Raw genomic sequence first — 25,120 nt, 5'->3', positions numbered from 1 at the left:
TTCAACCCATCACTCACCTTGTGGCTGGAGCAATTGTTCTGAGATACAACCCTTGTATTTTCCCCGCTTAAAATTCTCAGTGGATTCCCATTACCTGTGCAATAGCTTTTCCCAAGAGGTGTTCCAAACAATGATTTATGAAAAAGATTTAAAATGCTATGTTAAACAGTTGAATAGGTTGTTTTGGTTCCGTTTGTTCTTCTTTGTTTTTTTACTGTAAGACTCATAACAATCTAGTTTATACAATCCTAACATTCCCTTTACCTCCTGAAAGAAAATACAGTACTGTCGAAAGTCCTCTTTTCCCACAGAAAGTCTGTAAACAGCATGAGTTTGAGAAACGCGCACCTGTAGGATAAAGTCAGGGTCCTTGTTGTTCAGGTCTTTTCTGGACTTCACCACTCTCCCTGCCACACTACTCCTATCTTACTAGAATGTTGTCCCCTTCCTTATTCGTCATCTCTCCTCTTTCTCCTAGCCATGCTCACACCAAGCAGCGATTGGTATAAAAGCATCCTGAAGTCCCCGGGCACGGTGAATTTTTCTCTCTTCCAAATTCCAGTTGCACCTTCAGTATGAACTCTATCACTTTGTTGTCATTAGTGGTTTGTGTGTGTGACTCCTAAAGCTTGTACTTTAGAACCCAGAGTTATTTTTCATAAAATAATAACATATATTTTCAACTTCTTTTTAATAGCATCCTAATACCTAAAACATTAATATAATCAATGCTTAACTGTATTGATGGTTACCATTCAAAAAATTATATTCAAATGACCAACAGGCTTTGGATTTACACTTGGTTTTGCATTCCCTTTCATTACTTGCAAGCTATAGAGCTTTGAACAAATTGCTCCAACTCTGCAAGCCTCAGTTTTATCATCTATAAAGTAGGAGAAATAAAAAACAGCAGGTCCAGTGAAAGGTTTAGAGAAAATGTTTTTTAAATGTCATGTATAATACATATCACTGTGTAGGCCCTTGGTAAATTCCCATGATGGTGTTGTCATTGTAAAGTACTTGGCAAAAATGCTTTGCTCAAAGTAGGCATTAAATAAATACTCGTTCCAGTTACCTTTCCTGTCCCAGAAATTTTGAATCAATCTGGAGAGCAGCAACTTATCATTTAAACTAAATACATGTTTATGTGACAGTTATTATGTGGTCACAACCATTTCCTTATAAACTCTCAGTGGAGACAAGGGATAATGATGATTATTACTCTTCAACACATCGTTAGGGCCAAGTAACCTTTTCCTTCTTAGAATCCACTCATCATCTAAGATATGGAAGGTTGATGCAGATACACAGATAAATTGATGCCCACTGACCAATAAAACAAAAACAAATTATTTTCAGCCTAGCAGAGCTTAGTGTGAAATGTAAAGACCAACAAACCTCAATCTTGCCCTTGGAGGATTTCCAACAAGGCAGGGGACAGGAAGTCTACCAGCAAAAGATTCCTATCACAGAAGATGGTAAAGAGCCTTGAGAGAGAGTAAGGGAGGTGCCATGAAATCAGAGGACATGCACAGTTGGATCTGGGAAAGGCTGATGGATGAGATGTAAAAATGCAGAGATGAAGTAGAGGCGTTCCGAGCAAGGAGTGTAATGTCAGTAAAGGCCCAGGAGGGGGAATACTTGATATGACATACAAACATAATCCAGTTTGGTTAAAGCATGTGGCATATAAGAACTTTAGAGGTGAGAATTGTGTTCTGTAGGAATTGGGGAGTTACTGAATGCGAGTGATCAAAAGGCCCCTATCATATGGGAAGGTTCCCATAGGAAGATTCCATAGAGGAAAGTTCCAGCCACAGAGTAAATACATCTGGGCCACATTCAAATGAAGACAGAGGGAAGAGCATTAGTTCATGACTTAAGTCAGAAGCTCACCCACCTGTGATCAGCCAAGTCCAGCTTCTCTGTCTCAGGATGCTCTCATTTCTTTAAGCTGTGTCATTGTTGTGTAGTTTTGGGTAGAATTGGCTTCAGTGTTGGTTTGTTTGTATGTTTTGGTTTTCATTTTTGTTGTTCCTGTTTTTCTTTAAATTGGAAGCAGTCCCAACAATGCTGGCCATAGAACTTTGGGAGTTGATGCCGTTTTGCAAAAGCAAAGACACAGAGAGACAGTCCATTCTATTATCAATAATGATCCATTTATTTTAGAGACTCTAAAGAAACAAATCTTACTATTTATTTTATTTTGGCAAAGTCATATTTAAATCAATGAAAAGTGATAAAACAAGTGAAATGATCATAATAACTCATCATTGAGGAATATGTGCTATTTTAACTATGAGCTGTTGGTAATCACCATAATTATTCATATTTAACAGTTGTAGTGTATAATATTTTTATTTTGCCGCATTGTCTTTGGTTAGAGAATAGGCAAGAGATGAAACCTTTGACATATTTTAACTACATCTATGGTTTGAGTGTCTATACCACTATGGATATTTTTGAAATGAAAATGAAGTATCCATTATTTTATAGAATAAATGCATTCTTGACCACTTGCTTGTAGATAAATCCTTAAATATCGAATTCTGTTTTCCCATCGACTTTGTTATAAAATCAGAAATATTTTCTTTTGGAAATGTTCGTTTTGAGAAATGTCATTTTGAACAATCCAACCAGTGTTTCAACATATGCTTAAAATAAGAATGTTCTTGCAGTGTATTAATATTGCTCAAAATGATCCTGTAAATGTGTGCAAAATAACTAATTTTGCTTTTTTGAGGGTTTGAAGGAAAGAAAGAAGAGCCGAAATGAAAAAATATACATTTGAGAGAAAAATGACTCAGTTGTATACATTTGTTCCTTCGATATATGTTTGCTAAATAATTGAGTGCTGGATTAGGTGCTGGATTCTCTGCATTGTTGTTCCATCACTAAGTCGTGTCTGACTCTTTGTGATCCCATGGACTGCAGCTCTGTATTAGAATCCAAATACAAATCCAAAACTAACAGTCATCTGGCACAAACCCTTCATTCTCATAGCCTGGCAAAAGGAAAACATCATATAAACAAGCATATTTACATTATGGTTTGTTAAGTACTCAATAGAGGGATGAGACTCGGCTGGAGAAATACAGCAGGAGAGACTAACTCTGCCTTCACAAAGAAGGTGACACCTGAGCAGGGTATTGAAGGGTGAGTAGGAGTTTGGGGCCATGGGACGAGCATAGTCTCTGGAATCAGACTTCCTGGTTTAACTCTTCCTCTTTCACTACTTCTTGAGTGACTGTGGACAAGCTATTTGTTTCCCTGTTCCTTCATTTTCTCCTATGTAAAACTGGAATATTTGTAGCTACATCAGAGGCCATTATGAAGAGCTGACATATGTAACAAACTTAGAGCACTGCCTTACACATGGGAAGAGCTCAATGCCTATGCTCCTGTCATCTCATCATTAAGAATGAGAGTAAGGTTGACACAAGCAGAGGAAACAACATGTTGCATTTTTATTCCATGAAAAATTTAAAATGTGCCTAGCTAATGGCTTTTACAAATGAACTATTTAACGCAAGATGTAGAGAAGAAATGGAAATAGGATAGGGCCATTCAGAGGCCCTGATTAATGAGGAGGGGGACAGAGTTACCAGACTACTTCTTGACTTACTGTGACAGGCGCCTTAGGTTGTGCCCTAGATTTCTCCATAGGGAAGTGGTCAACAAGCATTTATTCTATGAAACAATGGATACCTGATGCACAAAAGGAGGATACGCACCTGGTACACAGAAATTCCCTTTTCCATACTAGCAATGAGCTTTGAAGAATGAAACCCACTGACTGCAACACACAGCTGAGGAGACCATAAGAAACTAATATTGGGCTTCCCTGGTGGGTCAGTGGCTAAGACTCCATGCTCCCACTGCAGGAGGCCCCAGGTTCAATCCCCGGTCAGGGAACTAGATCCCATATGCCCCGACGAAGATCAAAGATCCCACCTGTGGAGCTAAGACCCAGCACAGCCAAATAAATAAGTATTTTTTTTTTAAAAAAGAAACTAATACAACTATTACTTCATTAGACTTAAGGCACAGTAGCCCCCTACCTGCTGCAGGAGTCTGCTTCCTCTGCTGATTTCTATAAAAGATATTTATATGATTTTAACAGATATATTTAAAGCCCCAAATGAAGGCTTTTATATAAGATAACTATTAAAATTATAGAAGGTACAACTTGCTGAAAATACGTTATTTGGCTATTAAGGGTGAGTTATTAAGGTATCTAAATCAGGATGAGGAAAAGTAAAAACCATAATGGAGAATTATATAAAACCAGAACCAAAGAGAGACCCTGTAGGCTGCCTCCATTTCCCATGGATATAAATAATCACTAAAGTAGCCAAAATGTGAAATCTATTGATTTCACAATTAGCCGCATATACGGGAAGCCACCCTTTCTAAAATCCTGGCTTGGACAGACACATTGTGATTATCCTGGTAATCGGTTCCTTGGCTTACAAATTCTGCACCAGTGACCTGTTTTATACATTGCATTTCTATTTAATCAGACATGCCTACGTTTGTTTCATTTTCTATGAAATAGGAAATCAAGGAGAAATTGGATTCCAGTCACAAGCGAGATATAGAAGGCATGGGAGTCCCAGAAATCAAGTATGGAGACTCTGTCTGCTTTGTCCAACATGTAGCCAGTGGTCTGTGGGTGACCTACAAAGCACAAGATGCCAAGACACCCCGCCTGGGACCTCTGAAAAGAAAGGTGAGGGGTCAGAAAGGCTGGAGGCAACTAGGCATGAGAAGTGATTGTGGGAATAAGGTGGGCAGGATGGATTTTGACTTCTTAGCTTCCCAGATGGCTGAGTGGCAAAGAATCAGCCTGCCAGTGCAGGTGTGGGTTCGATCCCTAGGTCAGGAAGATCCCCTGGAGAAGGAAATGACAATCCATGCCAGTATTTTTGCCTCTAGAATTCCATGGACAGAAGAGACTGGCGGGCTACAAGTCCAAGGGGTCACAAAAGAGTTGGACACAACTTAACAACTAAACAAAAATTCTTACTATTCTGAAGAATTATTTCTGTGACAGAGTGTGTAGCCTAGTGTGGTTACTTTGACTTCATATTCAGTGTGGAAAAGAAAAAGTTAAATAGATGACGAATCTGTGAAGAGGGAATAGAATACATTCCTTGTGCTCTAAAACCTGTACTAAATGACTTTTGGTGGTATGCTGTTTGGGGATTATCCACATCATTGCTCCTTTCATTTAAGTGGATAATTGAGTTACTATGCAGTTTTCATAATATACAGACTAAATAGAACCCCTACAGAGAGATGCAGATTGCATGATAACAAGCACACAGAAACTAACATGCAGAAAGATGAGATACTGTTGAATGATACCGTATCCACAGAGAATGAATCCAGATCTCAGTGATCTGTTACAGCCTGCGACAGTGGGAAATCTGGCTTGAATACACAGAACATCTATTTTTCCAGAAAGTCAACTGCGATAATAGGGTTTTTTTTTTGATAGGAACCAGGAAGCAGATGCTCAAGGCATGCTTTAAAAAAAAAAACAAAAAAAAAAAACCCTTACAAAACACAGGTTTGGATAGTCAAGGAGTCCCATGATAAGGCTCTAGGAAACATTGTACACTGTAGTTTGTGTAGGTCAGCCTAATATGGAGGTGATGAGAAATTTCCCAGAATGCTGGTTATTGTAAGAAAGGAGGTTGGGAGGAACCCGTAAGGTAATAGCTTATTTTTGTGCAAAGTAAAATTTACAAGGAAAAGGGAAAATTATGAAAAGGAAATAGAAAATAGAATTTGAGGCCACAAAGACTTGCTTATAGAAAATAGAATTCGAGGCCACAAAGACTGCTTGTATGAGCCCAGCCTTTCCTCTGCCAACAACTGGAAAGGCTGGACTAAACTTGGAAACAAATAAACCATTTGAAGATTTCAACAGGAAGGCACCCAGGACATGAGTGCTGAAGATCCCACTAGAATGGAAGTGCACTAAAGTGAGTTCCTCCTGTATCACTACTTTGCCCTCAGTGTCTTGCTGAGTTACTGCACAAGGAATAGCATTGCCTGTTAGTTCTATGGGTTGGAGAGCCATAATTGTGTTAAGGTCAGCCAAGGTTTCTGGGACTTAAGGGACCATATTGCAGGGTGAAGGAAGCTACAGAAGCATGAACTTGAAATTCTAAATGCAGTTTCTCCTAATATCTTAAGCTGACCATGAATCGGGTATAAAGCTAAGGTGGTAAACAGAAAATGATATTTCTCTATGGTGGAGAAGAGCAAAGCAGTGATGTGAACAGTGTGACAGTACTAGGGAGACAGAGATTGGGGTACAAAGTCCCTGGGCCTGGAATGGCCTTGAAAATACAGTAGACTTTCAATTGAATTCCAAATAAGGGCTCTACCCCAGGAGTAAGGGCAAATGGAAAATAGATGCCAAAATCTGATCGTCTCCCCTAACAGCCTATCAGGAGAAAATCAAATCGTCTGAAGAGTATGATAATATCATCTAGAGTTTCCACAATTTTTCACACCTACTAAGATAAAGATGATATTGAAAGAGAGTAGAATTTGTGGATCTGGGCTCTAACTCTGGGTAGGTGGGGACACACTTGAAGGACCCTGTCAACTAGGGGAGACCCCAGTTTATGATGTTTGTTTATTGTGCCTGTCCCTGCCTTTTTCTTCTGGGACCATAGTCCATAGGTCCATTTTAACTGCTGGAATGTGAATTTGGGAGATGCTTTCAGAAACTCTCTCTAAATGATGCCATAATGCTAAGCCTTTGTCAGGGCTTCCCAGCTCCATTTCATGAAGAACAAGTTAGGTTCTCCTCTAAAAATACAAAGGATGTCCACTCTTGTTTATTGTTTCATGAAACAAAATTTTAGAAAAACCAATGGGAAATAGACATAGTGAGAAACCTGATGAATGGTAACTCACCTTTAAGGAAGTACCCTCTTTCCATTACCATCTTGGGCTTCTGCTTTCTGCTGTCAGTTATGGAATTCTTCCAAGAAAAAAAAGGACCTTAGGACCTGAGCTGCAGCGATCAATAGGACACATAATAACAACGTTCTAACAGCTGCATTTCCCCCATTTCTCATTACATTCTTGTTTGACTGGCCTGTTTGAATGTGTTATCTGAACAAGCAAAACATAAGGAGGTGGGTCTTTAGGGACCCAAAAGCTGGGACTAAGGCCAGAGTAAACCTAGTGAGATGTATTGCCGTATCTAAATGCAACATTGATAAGCAGTTGCTGGGAATCTCAATGTAATGTTTTGAAAGAGTTGGTGAATCCAATAGTAAGGGCATCCTTTGCTAATGCTTAAGCTACGGTATATAGATGAGATGCAGGTCTCTTTTCAAAAATGAACATAAATTTATGCAAACCAGCATGCTTCTTCCTGGGTGAATTCATTAAATCAGGGCGCATTTCCAGAAGAATACAAAATGAGAGGTTTTCACCTGGAAAGGAGGAAATAGGTTGTTTATTTGTGCTAAAAATGAGAGATACCAAAAATCCTTATTCTAAAGATATTTTTTGGAGCCACATGTGTTGTTTAATTGACACATAAACTGACTGACTCCCACCCCACTTCCTTAGGACCTACAGATGGTCTCACTTCACTTACTCACATCAAGAGGAAACCATGCCAGGGAGTTGAATCAGAATTTGACCCTGACCTGAATCAGGGTCAAACCATCCCAGTTAATAACCACACATATTTGGTTGGCCCTTTCAAGAGAGAAAAAAGCACTGACTTCCACACCAAAACTGCTAGCCCCATCTATAAAAAAAAAGTATCATGATGTCATTGGTGAGCAATAAGTATACTTAACTTCCTACAACTGATCTGAGATCAGTAATATGCTGTCCCTTATAACAAATATTCATTGAATACCTTTTATATTGTAGGTAACATGCTAAATGACTGACATGTAAATCATCTAGCCTTCCAAACAAACCACTAAAATAAGTCCACCTGCAGATGGTGAAGTCAAAGCAGAGAGAGGTTAAATAATTTGCTGAAAGTTACACTGCTGAGAAGTGACGTAGAGGGATTAGAAGTCAGGTTGGCTGGTACCTAAGCCCATGCTCTCAACCCCCCTTTCTAGCTCCATGAGAAGCAAACTGCTATCTCAAGCTGCTTCCCTGGTTCCACTCAACTAACCCAGTGTAGCCATCCTTCAGGAGAGAAAGCCACACCTCATCCCAGTAGAAAGTTTTAGAGGATTTTACCTTAACTTGTCTTTCTACTTCCTTGGTTTATCTCTGGAGAAAAAGGCTCTGAACGTAGTGATTTTTCTCATTTCCAGAGATAAGTTTTTGTGTTCATTTTAAGAAAAATCTGTCATAAAACTTGGTTTCACCCATTCAAATTGGCCATCCAGGCCCAGGGAATTTATTGTAACTCAAACCATAGTGGCACATAAAATTTCGTTTTCATCAGAGCACTGTGTCTCAGGAATGAATCATATGTCAGCAATAGGGTGTATGGGCAAAATAACTTTGTTAATGTCCCACTTTCAAAATGAACCCAGGGGAACTTGGTCCATTGAAGGAATATAAGAGATGAGGAAAATACTGCAAAAAACATTGACTATCCAATGTAACCAGGCCCTGGTGTCCTTGGCCCTGGGATAGGTCATACTCCATCAGGAAGGCCACATGGATGATGGGTTAACACTGCAGAGATGCCAGCGTGAGGAGTCCCAGGCTGCTCGGATCATCCGGAACACGACCGCCTTATTCAGCCAGTTTGTAAGGTACGTGAGCTCCTTCCTTTTCTCTACTTGTTGGTTTTGTATTTTGCGGCCATCTGATCCCATCGACCACCCCCTTTTAATACTATGAATTTTCAGGAAGTAGTTATGTACCAACAAAGAGTTCTACCAGAAAGAGCTTGGGATTGAAACTTATTTCCCAGTAGGTGAACTCCTACCAGCTTCATTCTTGGCCCAACAAATGCCCAAGCCTCATTAGTTGGTGTCATTAGATGGTATTCAGGCCAGTGTCATAAACAGCCAAGGTCTTTTTATGAAAATTAAGTGGAAAGAGATGGAGCACTCTAAGTCCCCTTTGTATTAGTGCATGAACAGGGGAGGAGAGAGGGAAAAAAAATGGATCTACATCCTCTGTGCTATTTTGAAAGGTTTTCTACATCTTTCGGAATTGTTGCTATGGTTTGGACACAAGGAGATTTGCATGGAATGCTTGGGTCACCCACCTATGACTGGGACTTAAATCATGAAAGTAACTACCTACTTGGATCATAATCCTTCCAGCCTCAACAGTGCTGCCAAAATATAACTCTGGATTGTATTCACCAATTACCACAAAAAATAAAAAACAGATTCTGTTGTAAACAGTGCAGTGTTGCAAGCCATCCTTCTCTTATGGGAAAATCTCTCTAAAGCCTAGAGGATTTCAATTGCATGTGTGGATCTGCATGAAATGATTTAAAAAAAAAATGTTATACAGTTATTTTCCTTCCTGTTGAATCACTGTGATCCAAAGGATAGGTGTTAGTTAGGATACAGGCTAAGCTGCTATTGTGGTTCAGAATAAACTTATTTTTCAAGTAATAGTATCGGGGAGGCAAGTGGTTTAGGGGAACAGACCATCCTGCCACTAGGACTCAGTTTCCTTCTGTCTTGCTGCTTTGAAATCTCTATAGGTTCTTAAAATATGTCCAGTCCAGTAGCATCACCTAGGAACTTGTCAAAAATACAAATTCTTGGGTTTTACCCCAGATAGACCTAATCAGACACTTGGGAGTGGTGCCTGAGAAAAACTGAATTTTGATGGGTCCTCCAGTTGATGCTGATGCATGCTAAAGTTTACAAACCACTGCCCTGGAATAAAGGTTTTTACCTTGGCCAGATTTTAGATTCATCGGGGAAGATTTTAACATCCTGATGCCCAGGTAGCATCTTCAGCCAAATACATCAGAATCTCTGCAGTGGGGTCCAAACACAAGCTTTTTATTAGAGCTCCCCAGATAATTCTAATACTCAGTTGAGAACCAACTGTCCTAGTATGTATTCTTCAACCGTGTGATTAAAAATAGCGTACTAGCACCATGTCTGAGGTATGACCTGAAAAGATGAGGAGAGGAAGTAGAGGGCAAGCCATTTCTTTTTTAAAAAAATATAACCCAGAAGCAGATCACCTTATCTTGCACTGTGTTAGCTAACACTAGTCACATGGCCACACCTAGCTAAAGGAAGGGTGAGAAATATCATCTCTGGTGGGTTGCAACTAGAGGGTCCTGATACTAAATTGAAGGAAGGAAAGCAGACAGTAGGGGTATTCTTGCCACAAGGTGGGACTGAGGCCTGAAAGTCAATGATCTTTGCCTGATTTTGACTCCGCCACTGGTTTCCCATGATCCTTGAGCAAAATATATCCTCCTTTCTATTCTGTGTTACATCCAAACTGCTCCCCTTCTTCACAGAAAGAGTGTAAGAATGAATGGCTTGGTATAGGCAGAAAAAATTAGCTACATGCATACATGAATTTTGCATGTAGTCTGGACTAGACCACAACCATTACCATAGGGACTGGATGGTTTTGTCTAATTCTCAATTCTCTCAACTCCTGCCCTTATATCTTTCTTAAGTCAAGGCCCCTAATTCACACATTTACAAAAATTAATTCAAAATGGACTAAAGACCAATTGTAAAACTTAAAACTATAAAACCTAGGTGAGAAAACATAGGCTCAAATCATCATGACCTTGAATTAAGCAATGATTTATTCAATATCATACCAAAACAAAAACTACAGAAGAAAAAGTAAATAAATTGGACTTTATCAAAATCAAAAGCTTTTTAGCTGTGGAGGGCACCATGGAGAAAGTGAAAAAACAACTCATGAATATTTGCAAATCATAAATCTGATAAGGGAATTGTATCTAGAATAAAGAACTCTCACATCTCAACATTAAAAAGACAAATAGACCAGCTTAAAAATGGATGAAGGATCTAAACAGACATTTCTCCAAAGATGATATACAAATGGCCATAAGCATATGAAAAGATGTTCAATACCATCAGCCATCAGAAAAAATTAGAACCACAATGAGATAACGCTTCATTCTCACTAGGATGGCTATAATCAAAAAGACTATCAATTAGAAGTGTGGGACAGGATATGGAGAACTTGAACTTTTATACACTGCTGGTGGGAATGTAAAATGTTGTAGCCACCATGGAATACAGTCTGGGAATTCCTCAAAATATTAAGCATAGAGTTACCATATGACTCAGCAATTTCTTTCCTCAGTATGTGCCCAAGAGATATTAAATATTGATCAGTTGCTCAGTCATGTCCGGCTCTTTGTGAGCCCATGGATAGCAGCACGCCAGGTTTCCCTGTCCTTCACCATCTTCCAGAGCTTGCTCAAACTCACGTCCATCGAGTTGGTGATGCCATCCAACCATCTCATCCTCTGTCATCCCCTTCTCCTCCTGCCTTCAATCTTTCCTAGCATCAGGGTCTTTTCAAATGAGTCCATTCTTCACATCAGGTGGCCAAAGTATTGGAACTTCAGTTTCAGCATTAATCCTTCCAATGAATACTTAGAACTGATTTCCTTTAGGATTGACTGGTTTGATCTCCTTGCTATCCAAAGGACTCTCAAGAATCTTCGCCAACACCGCAGTTCAAAAGCATCAGTTCTTCAGTGCTCAGCCTTCTTTATGGTCCAACTCTTACATCCATACATGACTACTGGAAAAAACATAGCTTTGACTAGATGGACCTTTGTCAGCAAAGTAATATCTCTGCTTTTTAATACACTGTCTAGGTTTGTCATAGCTTTTCTTCCAAGGAGCAAATGTCTTTTAATTTCATGGCTACAGTCACCGTCTGCAGTGGTTTTGGAGCCCAAGAAAATAAAGTCTCGCACTGTTTCCAATGTTTCCCCATCTATTTGCCATGAAGTGACAGGACCAGATGCCATGGTCTTAGTTTTCTGAATGTTGAGCTTTAAGCCAACTTTTTGACTCTCCTCTTTCACTTTCATCAAGAGGCCCTTTAGTTCCTCTTCGCTTTCTTCCATAAGGGTAGTGTCATCCACATATCAGAGGTTATTGATATTTCTCCCAGATATCTTGATTCCAGCTTGTGCTTCATCCAGCATGGCATTTCACATGATGTACCCTACATATAAGTTAAACAAGCAGGATAACAATATACAGCCTTGACATACTCGTTTCCCAGTTTTGAACCAGTCCATTGTTCCATGTCCAGTTCTAACTGTTGCTTCTTGACCTGCATACAGGTTTCTCATGGGGCAGGTAAGGTGGTCTGGTATTCCCATCTCCTTAAGAAATTTCCACAGTTTGTTGTAATCCATACAGTCAAAGGCTTTAACATAGTCAGTGAAGCAGCTGCTGCTGCTGCTGCTGAGTCACTTCAGTCGTGTCCGACTCTGTGCGACCCCATAGGCAGCAGCCCACCAGGCTCCGCCGTCCCTGGAATTCTCCAGGCAAGAATACTGGAGTGGGTTTCCATTTCCTTCTCCAGTGCATGAAAGGGAAAAGTGAAAGTGAAGTTTCTCAGTCGTGTCCAACTCTTAGCGACCCCATGGACTGTAGCCTACCAAGCTCCTCGGTCCATGGGATTTTCCAGGCAAGAGTACTGGAGTGGGGTACCATCACCTTCTCTGCAATGAAGCAGAAGTAGATGTTTTTCTGTAATTCTCTTCCTTTTTGATTATCCAACAGGTGTGGCAATTTGATCTCTGGTTCCTCTGCCTTTTCTAAATCTAGCTTGAACATCTGCAACCTCTTGGTTTATGTACTGTTGAAGCCTAGCTTGGAGAATTTTGAGCATTACTTTGCATGTGCGATGAGTTCAGTTGTGCAGTAGTTTGAACATTCTTTGACACTGCCTTTCTTTGGGATTGTGGTGAAAACTGGCCTTTTCCAGTCCTGTGGCCACTGCTGAGCTTTCCAAATTTGCTGGCATATTGAGTGCAAGAGTTTAACAGCATCATCTTTTAGGACTTGAAATAGTTCAGCTGGAATCCCATCACCTCCACTAGCTTTGTTCACAGTGATGCTTCCTAAGGCCCACTTAACTTCATACTCCAGGATGTCTGTCTCTAGATGAGTGATCACACCATCATGCTTATCTTTAAGATCTTTTTGTTTAGTCCTTCTGTGTATTGTTGCCACCTCTTCTTAATATCTTCTGCTTCTGTTAGATCCATACTATTTCTGTCCCTTGGTATCTCTATCTTTCTTGAAGGGATTTCTAGTCTTTCTCATTCTATTGTTTTCCTCTATTTCTTAGCATTGATCACTTAGAAAGGCTTTCTTATCTCTCCTTCCTATTCTTTGGAACTCTGCATTCTCATGTGTATATTTTTCCTTTTCTCCTTTGTCTTTTGCTTCTCTTCTTTTCTCAGCTATTCGTAAGGCCTCCTCAGATAACCACACAAAAACTTGTACACAAATGTTCAAAGCAGCGTTACTCATAATAGACAAAAAGTGATAATAACGTAAATGTCTACCAACTGATGAATGAGTAAATAAAAGGTGCTATATCCATATACTGTAATATTATATGTCCATGAAAAGGTACGAAGTTCTAACATACACTGCAACATAAATGAACCTTGTAAACATTATGCTCAGAAAAAAGCCAGTCACAAAAGACTATATATTGTATTACTGCACTTATATGAAATATCCGAAATAGACAAATCTGTAGAAACAGAAAATAGATCTGGGAATGGTGTGATAGCACGTGAAAAGGGGGAGTGACTACTAATGGGTATGGGATTTGAGGGAAAGCTAATGAAAAATTCTAAAATTGATTTAGGTCATGGTTGCACAACTCTGTAAATATACTAAAAACTATTGTACCATTTGAATAAATTATGGTATGATATGTGAACTATATATCAATAAAGCTGTTATTTTTAAAAATTCAATGGGAGTTACATGCCTAACAATGGGAAAATTATTTTGAAACAGCTTTATTGGGTTATAATTTACATATCATAAAATCCATCCCTTTAAGTGTACAACTCAGTGAATTTTAATAAATTTATGCAGCTGTACAGCCATTGCTACTATTCAGTTTTAGAACATTTTCATCACCCCAAAAGGATTCCTTATGCCTATTGCAGTTTATACTAGTTACCACTCCCAGCCCTAGGCAACCAATCATCTGCTTCTCTCACATTTTAATGAATTAAATTGATAAACCATACAATATGTGGTCTGTTGAATTTGGCCTTTACATTTAACATTCCATTTTTGAGCTTCATCCCTATTGCAATATGTAATGGTGTTCTGGTCCTTCTTATTGCTAAAGAGTATTTCTGTGAGTGTGTTTTAAATACATATTACATATGTAAATTATACACACACACATACACAAAAAGGTATACATGTATGTATATATGTATATATATACATGATTGTGTATGTGTGTGTGTATGTATATACATGTAGAGAGAGAGATACACAGATATACTCATCTCACATACTAAAACATTTTTATGGTAAAATAACACTGTCTTGATTAATATAGCTTTATAATAAGTATTACAATCAGGTAGAGTGAGTCCTCCTACAATGTTGTACTTTTTTTCAATATTATTTTGACTCTTCTGGTCCTTTGCATTCCCATATAAATTTAAGGGTGAATTTATCAATTTTTGTAAGAAAGCCTGCAGGGATTTTGATAGATATTGCAGTGGGGATCTATACATCAGTTTTGGGAAACTTTTATCTTAATAAATCTTTCAGTCTATAAACACAGAATGTCTGTCCATTCATTTATTTTTCTTGAATTCTTTTCAATAAGATATTAGATTTTCCAGTATATAAATCTTACACTTCTTTTGTGAAACCTATACGGTATTTATTTTTGATGCAACTACAAATGGAGGTGTTTTCTTAATTTCATTTCAGATTGTTCACTGCTGGTGTCTATAAATACTGACATGTAGAAATTGAGTTTTTTTAAATGTCAGTCATGTATCCTATGACCTAGATGAAATTTTTTATTATAGTGAGGGTATTTTTTGGTGTGGATTCTTTAGAATTTTCTACATAGAGAATTGTGTCATCTGTGAATAAAAGGAGTGTTTTTTTCCTTTCCAATAAGAATGAATGCCCTTCATTTCTATTTTATTTTGCATGATTGCCCTGGATAGAACATCTACTACAATGTGGAATAAAGTAGGGAGAACAGACATCCTTGTCTTGTTCTTGATCTTAGTGGGAAAACATTTGGTCTTTGACTATTAAGTTTGGTACTTACTTGCAGAGTTTTGTCGATGTCTTTTGTCAAGTTGAGGAAGTTCTCTTCTACTTCTAGCTTATGAGAGCTTTTTATCTTGAATAAATGTTAGTTAGATTTTGTCAAATTCTTTCTATTGAGTTGGTGTGGTTTTGTCCTTTATTTATATAGTTTATTACATTATCTGCTTGAGAATGTGATTGAAATCAGTATTATTGTTGATTTGTCTATTTCTTCCTCAATTCTGTCAATTTTTATTTCACATATTTTGGTATCTGTTATTGGGTGCTTTGAAAGTGAAAGTATTAGTCACTCAGTCACATCCAACTCTGCAATCCCATGGAGTGTAGCCCATCAGGCTCCTCTGTCCATGGAATTTTCCAGGTAAGAATACTGGAGTGAGTAGCCTTTCTCTTCTCCAGGGGATCTTCTCAATGCAGGGATCAAACCTGGGTCTCCCACACTGCTGGCAGATTCTTTACCATCTGAGCCACCAATGAGTTTATAATAAATATATCTTCCCCTAAAACCGATTCTTATAAAATATTTCCCTCTTTTCTTTTTTTTTTTAAATTTTCCCCAAGTGTTTCTTTTCTTTGAAATTGAAATATAGGTTGATTTACAATATTATATTAGTTTCAGGTGTACACTGTGATGATTCACTATTTTTGCAGATTACATTTCATTAAAAGTTATCACAGGATAATGGCTATTACTTCCTGTGCTATACAATATATCTTTGTTGCTTATGTATTTTATACATAATAGTTTGTATCTGATAATCCCATAGCCCTATTTTGTCCCTCCCCACTTCCTTTTCCCCTTTGTTAACTACAAATTTGTTTTCTGTGTCTGTAAGACCCTAATTCTGGGTGGGATTGGGGGCAGGAGGAGAAGGGGACAACAGAGGATGAGATGGTTGGATGGCATCACCAACTCGATGGACATGGGTTTGGGTAGACTCCGGGAGTTGGTGATGGACAGAGAGGCCTGGCGTGCTGCGATTCATGGGGTCGCAAAGAGTCGGACATGACTGAGCGACTGAACTGAACTGAAGTCTGTTTTATATATACATTAATTTGTATTATTTTTTAGGCTCCACATATAAGCGGTATTATATAGTATTTGTGTTTTTCTGTGTGACTTGTTTTACCCTGCATAATATTCTCTAGGTCCATCTGTGTTGCTGTAAATGGCAGAAGTTTATTCTTTTTTATGGCTGAGTCCCTTTTTATATGAATATTTTTTGTCTCAAAATTTATTTTGTAGAGCCGCTCCAGCTGTCTTACATGCTAGTTACAGTACTGTTTGCATGGTGTATCTTCAGTCCTTTTACTCTCAACTTATTTGCATCTTTGAATTGGAAATGTGTCTTGTAGATAGCATACTTTGAACCTTTTTTTCCCCCAAATGCAGCCTGACAGTCTCTTCCTTTTACTGGTGTGTGTAATCAATTTATAGATAGTGTAATTATTCAGATGATTGGTTTTATGTGTGCCATTTTGCTATTTGATTTTTATGTCTTTTTGTTCCTCTATTCTTCCTTTATTGCTTTCTTTTGTGTTAAGTTGACATTTTCTAATACTATTTTAATTCCTTTGAGTGTTTTTAACTACTTTTTAAAGTTACATTCTTGGTTGCTCTAGGGAACTTAGTATGTCTTTGATATGAAATAATCTGCTTCACATTAATATGAACTTAACAAGTAAATCAACTTCGCTCCAATATTGTTCTCTTCTCTCTCGACTCCTTTGTGACAATACTGATATATGTATTATATCTTCATGTGTTATAAGCCCAGCAATACAGTTTTATAATTATTGTTTTATGCATTTTTAATTAGTTTTAAGAACAAAAAAGAGAAACATTGGTACATATTCAAATTATTTTACATTGAACTACATAATAACCTTTACCACTGCTCTTTATTTCTCAGTATGGATTCTAGTTAGTGCCTGGTGTCATTTGCTTTCAGCTTGGAGTACTTATTTCTTGTGAGGCAAGCCTGCTAGCCTTTGCTGATAGACCTGTGTGTGGGTTGATAATATGTCCAAAGGTCAGGCAGTTTTAAGTTCGTCCTGGATTTAACTTTCTGCTTGCACAGGGCCTCATCATATTCAGCCAGAGATGAATAGATAGCTGGGGCCTTCTCTGGTTCTTCCTGAGTGAGTCTGTCTGGGACCTTGCGCATGGCCTGTCTCACCCTGTTAGACCTTCTTTTCCATGGAGCTAGGGGAGAAGATGGGAACAATCTTGGGCTGAAATATCATAGACTCCCACTGTTCTTACCAAGGTTCATTATTTTAAAAAAAACAAACATACTTCTCAATTTCCTGTATACCTTTGGTCAATTTGCAGAATCCTAAAACAGTTTTTTGGATGATTTTGTCCAATTTTGTCACTTTTTATTGGGAGAAAGAACTCACTGAACTCCTCACATCTGGAAGCCCCACCTTCAATGGGAGAAATTCTTGGTTCTCCCTGACACGGGATGTTTTACAAGAAAGGAGGGCTAATGAATAGCAAACCAGTACAGCAGAGGTGAGGGCTACAAAAGCCATGGTACTTACATTTTGCAAGAGCTGGAAAGTGAAGGATGACAACATAATTTGGAAATAGATTCTCCTCTCCCATCCCTTTTGAGAAGCCAACAGTGCATGCGATGTACAAATGGAAACCAGAAAGAGAGATTGACCTTCTGCAAGAACAAGTTGTTAAAGGAATAAAGAATGAAGAAGAAACAACAATGAAGAAGATAATGTTTAAGTTTCCTGTACTGTCTCATCATCCCCTGTGCGGTTGTTGGGAAATGTCCAATAGGACAAATGAACAATGTGATGGACCGTGGAGTCTCAGAAGTCCTGCTGGAGAGAGAAGATGCTATCCAGCTGTCCTCTGAGTTTAGCTTTTGAAGGGGAACGATATATAAATAATTAGGGTAACTGTATGGTAAATACTCAGAATCACCTGAGCTTTTACTTAAGAAAAGAAGTCCTTGTCAAAGATCTGAGAACATAATGGGACAGTGGCTATAGGGGCTGGAGGAAGGCTGAGCTGAGACAGGGGCCAGTTGTAATTAGTTCTGAATGGAGGCATCCTGTTGTCCCTATCCATCTAGATCCATCTGGGTCTCCTCCCCCAAGGTTCTAGAGTAGACTGTGAGCATCATGAAGACATTCAGAGGATGTGTCCTCAATGCCAAGCATGTATTATATGTTCTCTTTTGAAGGAAGGAGGCATTTTCCCTGGATAAAACTGTCATATTGATGTTTCTTCAAGAGGCAAGATGAAGTGATCCAGCACTGAGAACCCACAGGAAAAAAAAAAAAAAAATAGACCCGGAAGGATCTTGGCAATCGTAGAGTGTACCTTCCTATTTTTCAGGTGTACAATTGAAGCAGAGGAGTCTTAGAGGCACTCCAAGGACCTCACAGTTAAATGGCAGTGACTATAACCTGGGCTTTCCCACCCTCTGTATAGTGATGTGCTGCCCCATCAAGCTACAGAAATGCCTCTTCTTTCATCCTCATTTCTCATCACCTGAGGAAATACTCTTCACTTAACTGGCCTGAGTGTCTCTGGTATATGGAAAATATTAAAATTTAAAAAAGAGAGAGAGGGAGAGAGAAAAACTCTGCAACTAGACCAGAAATATTGAGAAAAACATATTCATTCTTACTGAACCTGGAATTGGGGAGTCATTTCTGATTGAGTTCTTTTTCCCAAACCTTCACCTCATACCCATGTGGGATTCTCTTCCTCACTGTCTCTGAATCCAATAATATCGCAGAGAATCTTTAATAATCACTTCTTGAGCACCTGCCATGGGCAGAGGACACACTGCTGAGAAGTACCTCCTGCCTGTAATTCACTCTTCTCTCATTGTGTGCACTTGGCGTTTTTATACAGAAGTGGAATTATTGTCCTCTCATAACCTGAATATTTTCAGGATTTGTTTATAAGCTTTGTCTGAGGCCTAGGTCACAATGTTTTCCTAGCATGTGTCCAGACAGATATATAAGTAAATATGCAGTAAATATAAAAGACAGCTCATTAGAAATTGACCACGAAGGAAAAATCCCGATGTTGTTTACACATGGAATAAGTTCCCATTCTGCTAGGGTCTCAGACAGTGGGGTCTCAGGTGCAGTTCCATGGACTGCATCCATTCCCCTTTCCTCTTCTTAGCCTTGGCCTCTGAAAAGCTCACCAGTGTACCTCTCAAGAAGACAGGAAAACAAAGGGTCATTTTGTCACCCGTGGAGGTTTGGTCTGTGTTGGAAGGATTCAGTTATAAGATTTGTTTGGAAAATTACAACAGAGGGAGTCAGACCCACATACATACAGGATGGGAGGGACACAACAGAGAAAGTGAGGGAGATGGTGGGGGTGTTGAAGCAGAGAAGAAGAATGTTGAGAGATGGGACACGGGTGGGGGGTGGATAAACAGAGACAGGCCACACAGAGGAAGTTGAAAGGGTAGACAGAGCAAGGGAGACATCAACACATCAACAAATAGGGTGCCTGCAAACATACAAACATTAAGAGGAAAACACCCACAGACATATCACAAAGACACATGGGGAGACAAAAGACAAAGATATAGATAGAGGAAGAGACCCAGTGATGAAGCCCCTTCCAGCTGATGCTGAACCTGTCTCAGGAACGTGTGGTAGTCTAAAAGAACTATGGGTTAATAATTATATATAAAAGTACTTCTACTTAAAGAGGAAGACCTGGCAGATAGCTGGGCATCCTTTCACTTGCTTTCTGAAATGGCTTTAAAATTGAATCAGAAATTCCTTCCCATTATGCTGTTTGTCACCAAACTTCAATTTGAGGTTATCTGTACACCGACTATCCCAAGTACCCGACAACCATACCAGTCCATGTGCCCAGTTCAGGGCAGGGAGGAGCCAGGACCTAGTGGACACTCATCAGGGTCCTGCTAGAGACCTGCTGCCTAAGCCATGTCCATCTTGTGGTTTCAGTGGAAACAGTCGCACAGCTGCCCCAGTCACCCTGCCGATAGAAGAGGTCCTGCAGACCTTACACGACCTGATTGCCTACTTCCAGCCCCCGGAGGAGGGGATGCAGCATGAAGGCAAGCAGAACAAGCTCCGCTCACTCAAAAACAGACAGAATCTTTTCAAGGAAGAGGTAAGTCCAAAACATTAAAAAGTGAGACGCTCTTTGTGTCCAGAGCTAGAAGTATCCCGATGACTGCCATTTACAGTCTCCATGCAGTCTCTTTGTCTTCATGCATGTACGTGTTCAAGAGAGAAGAGCAAAGAGAGAAAGATGGAAAGAAAAAAGATTCACTGGAAGTTACCCTTTCCTGTCAGCACCTGGATCACATTAGCAGCAAACATTGTCATGCTTGTTCTTTGGTACATTCAAACCAGGTTAATTTAAAGCTTCAATGTCACCTATGTATCCAAAATTCACCTTTCATAAAATCTCAGCTATGAGAGTGTGGCATTAGCTCTGATTCCCAAATTTTGGAAGGTGTCAGAATTACCTTAGAACTTTGTTGGAAAAATATGAATTGCCAGGTTCCACCACAGCAGAAATGCCTGGGGAGCTGGATTAAGAGATACAGATGCTACTATGTCTCAAGGTGAACTTGAGCATCTGAGTCACAAGGGATGGGCATAGATATGGGGAAAATACTAACTTGGGGCTCAAGGAGTCCTGGCCCTAGTTCTGGCTCCATCCCTGGCTGTGTGTGATCTTAGATCACATGGCTTTTCTGAGCTTGGACATGATGATTTGGCATTAATTTCAAGGCCATGGTCATATTTCTGCGGCCTTGCATTCCTGTGGACAGGGCTTGTCCTTTGGGCATTTCTAAAGTTGGCAGTGTGGGAAGTAGACCTGTCCCTACTGAGCCTTCTGATGTGAGCAGACTTTGGCTGGGGGAACATTCCGTGCACCTCTATAGGCTGCTGAAACTACACTTACCATTTCCCTCCTGCTCTTTAAGAACAGCTGGGCACAGATGTTTTTACTGGGTGGCATAGTACCATAAATTAGATGGAAAGGTCATTTTAGAAAATCTTCTTTTAGTCTTATTGTCTCTAAATTCCCTTTTTGGAGCAGATGGGGAGATGCACAAGTTTGCATCTTAAAGAAAAATAGATCCTATATCCAAGGGCTGTGTCTAGATGAGTCAGAATCATTTCACACCAGACAGAGCAGGCGTCTGTGAGACTCATTCGTGTTCCCTCTTCCTCACTACGTCCTTGGTTTAAGTTAAACATGTGAGGGCAAGCCCGTGAGAGGAGGCTGCTGACTCACTTCCAAAAGGGATGCTATGTAGGTCTCTGAGGCATAAAAATGCATATTTTGTTTTGGGGAGGAAAAAACAAAACCCAAATTGGCACTGTGAAGGTCTGTTTGCACATTAGTTTCATCAGCTTTGGAAGGAGAATGATATGGGAGAGGCGAGAACAAAAGGGATCCTGAGATCTTACGTATTTTTACTTTTTTCCCCAACTCACCTTCACAGGGAATGTTAGCCCTTGTGTTAAACTGCATTGATCGCTTAAATATCTACAATAGCATAGCACACTTCGCAGGGATCGCCAGGGAGGAGAGTGGGATGGCCTGGAAAGAAATTCTGAACCTCCTCTACAAATTGCTCGGTAAGTACATGCCCAGAGCTCTCTCCCTGGGCAGGTGGCTGGGGAGGTCTATAGGCATTTTTGTTGTGGGAAGGATGAGCCCACAAGGGGGCTCTTATCTAACATTCAGAAATGAGTGGTCTGGGGAGATATACGTGCTGACAAAACAAGAGACTTTGTTGGGAAGGGGCGCCTGGACAGAGAGAGGAGAGTTAGGGAACCCAGGAGGATTGCTCTGACATGTGGCTCACAGTCTCTAGTCTTACGGTGATGGGATTAGTTTCCAGGTTGTCTCTGGCCAATCACTCTTACTCAGGGTCTTTCCTGGTGGTGCATGCATTGCTCAGCCAACATGGATTCCATCAAGGAAAATTCTGGGAGGTCACTAGGATATGTGATGTCTCCTTTTGACCTTTCCAAAATTCTTCCTTTTGGTGATGCTTTGTTAGTTCTATGTTCCTTACCAGGATCTCCTATCATAAAATAACTCGTGCAAATGATTACTGTGGTGCTTGGCAAGGGAGGGTGGTTTCAGCCAATGTTCCCCCTAACATTTTCATGGAACAAACTGTTATTGTCATCCAGCCTCATTCCTTGGAAGATTGTGTTAATCAATTTATTCTAACCCAGCGGATTATCAAATCAACCCTGAATATTCATTGGAAGGAGTGATGCTGAAGCTGAATCTCCAATACTTTGGCCACTTGATGCGAAGAGTCAATTCACTGGAAAGACCCTGATGCTGGGAAAGATTGAGCGCAAGAAGAGAAGGGGGAGACAGAGGATGAGATGGTTGGATCGCATCACTGACTCAATGGGCATGAGTTTGAGCAAGCTCTGGGAGATAGTGAAGCACAGAGAAGCCTGGTGTGCTGCAGTTGGTGGGGTTGCAGAGAGTCAGACATGACTTGGTGACTGAACAACAACTAACACAGCCATTCATTGTGTTAACTGGTAACTAATTTTACTTTCCAAAATGACAGCAACTGGAAGCAAATGGTGATTGGTTTTATCAAACCACCTGTGAAGCCCTTGGCAGTTCCTTACACTCCCTGAACCTCAATTCCTCATCATTAAAATGAGAGAACAAGGCAAAAATATGTTTAAGATACCCTCCAGTTCCAGACATTTGACATCTGCAGTCAGAGGATGTCTACTCTCTTCAAAAGTGTACCCTTTCACTGACTACTTGTTGGGCAGTCATGAGTCCTGCTGTTTTGGCCTGTTTTTATTTCATTTTGGTGGAAAGAAAAAGGAAATTGGGTAGAGATGTTCCAGCATACAATCTTTCTTCTCACAACTCTGAATGCATGGTGCCCTTCCAGTGCCTGCTGTAACCAATGCCACACGGGCCCAGGCTGCCAGCCTGTGGGAAGAAGACAATGGAAGACAGTATTGGCCTCTGCAAAGGTGGCCACCAATAGTGATTTGGCCATGGTAACAAGGCAGCGTTTTAGGGCCTTTCTCTGATGTAAATGTCCCATTGAGAGGAAGTCCATGGAAAGTTGAGCAGGCCAGAGGGGAGCCTGGAGAAGTCAGGTTAGACTCATTCTCGTTGTCAAGGGTCAGGCTGATTAGATAGTGCCTATACTGAGTGACCTCATAAAGTCTCTTCCAACTCTTAACATTTTATCATATGGCTTAAACTCAGTAATAATTTTTTTTTTTTTTTTTTTAAATAAATTTATTTATTTTAGTTGGGGGCTAATTACTTTACAATATTGTAATAGTTTTTGCCATACATTGACATGAATCAGCCATGGGTTTACATGTGTTCCCCTTCCCGGACCCCCCACCCACCTCCCTCCCCATCCCATCCTTCTGGATCATCCCATTGCCCCGGCCCTGAGCCCTTGTCACATGCGTCGAACATGGAATGGTGCTCTGTTTCACATATGACAATACACATGTCTCAATGCCATTCTCCCAGAACGTCCCACCCTCACCTTCTCCCTCAGAGTCCATAAAATTGTTCCATGCGTCTGTGTCTCTTATTCTGTCTCGCATATAGGGTTATCGTTACCATCTTTCAAATTCCATATATATGCATTAGTATACTGTATTGTTGTTTTTCTTTCTGGCTTACTTCACTCTGTATAATGGGCTCCAGTTTCATCCATCTCAGTAGAACCGATTCAAATGTATTTTTTTTAATGGCTGAGTAATATTCCATTGTGTATATGTACCACAGCTTCCTTATCCATTCGTCGGCTGATGGACATCTAGGTTGCTTCCATGTCCTGGCTATTGTAAACAGTGCTGCGATGAACATTGGGGTACACGCGTCTCTTTCAATTCTGGTCTCCTCGGTGTATATGCCCAGCAGTGGGATTGCTGGGTCATATGGCAGTTCTATTCCCAGTTTTTTAAGGAATCTCCACACTGTTCTCCATAGTGGCTGTACTAGTTTGCATTCCCACCAACAGTGTAAGAGGGTTCCCTTTTCTCCACACCCTCTCCAGCATTTATTGCTTGTAGACTTTTGGATAGCAGCCATTCTGACTGGTGTGAAATGATACCTCATTGAGGTTTTGATTTGCATTTCTCTAATAATGAGTGATGTTGAGCATCTTTTCATGTGTTTGTTAGCCATCTGTATGTCTTCTTTGGAGAAATGTCTGTTTAGTTCTTTGGCCCATTTTTTGATTGGGTCGTTTATTTTTCGGGAATTCAGCTGCAGAAGTTGCTTGTATATTTTTGAGATTAATTGTTTGTCTGTTGCTTCATTTGCTATTATTTTCTCCCATTCTGAAGGCTGTCTTTTCACCTTGTTTATAGTTTCCTTTGTTGTGCAAAAGCTTTTAATTTTAATTAGGTCCCATTTGTTTATTTTTGCTTTTATTTCCAATATTCTGGGAGGTGGGTCATGGAGGATCCTGCTGTGATTTATGTCGGAGAGTGTTTTGCCTATGTTTTCCTCTAGGAGTTTTATTGTTTCTGGTCTTACGTTTAGATCTTTAATCCATTTTGAGTTTATTTTTGTGTACGGTGTTAGGAAGTGTTCTAGTTTCATTCTTTTACAAGTGGTTGACCAGTTTTCCCAGCACCACTTGTTAAAGAGATTGTCTTTTCTCCATTGTATATTCTTGCCTCCTTTGTCGAAGATAAGGTGTCCATATGTGCGTGGGTTTATCTCTGGGCTTTCTATTTTGTTCCATTGATCTATATTTCTATCTTTGTGCCAATACCATACTGTCTTGATGACTGTGGCTTTGTAGTAGAGCCTG

The 25,120-nt window shown here is 39.8% G+C and overlaps 1 protein-coding gene across 1 annotated transcript in view; it reads left to right on the top strand.

The window, feature by feature from the left end:
• The window catches only part of RYR3 (ryanodine receptor 3), a 555,495-nt gene that overhangs the window by 273,411 nt on the left and 256,964 nt on the right, over positions 1-25,120 (top strand). Inside the window, exons 11-14 of the mRNA XM_081507033.1 lie at positions 4,559-4,732; positions 8,647-8,768; positions 20,259-20,427; positions 21,779-21,914. Of these exons, the coding sequence (XP_081363159.1) occupies positions 4,559-4,732; positions 8,647-8,768; positions 20,259-20,427; positions 21,779-21,914 (601 nt within the window). The remainder of the gene's footprint in view (positions 1-4,558; positions 4,733-8,646; positions 8,769-20,258; positions 20,428-21,778; positions 21,915-25,120) is intronic.

This window comes from Giraffa tippelskirchi, chromosome 7 (assembly GCF_054371585.1).
Source record: "Giraffa tippelskirchi isolate mGirTip1 chromosome 7, T2T-mGirTip1v1.2.pri, whole genome shotgun sequence".
NCBI classification, from domain to species: Eukaryota; Metazoa; Chordata; class Mammalia; order Artiodactyla; family Giraffidae; genus Giraffa; species Giraffa tippelskirchi.
This window is presented reverse-complemented; position numbering and strand designations above follow the sequence as displayed.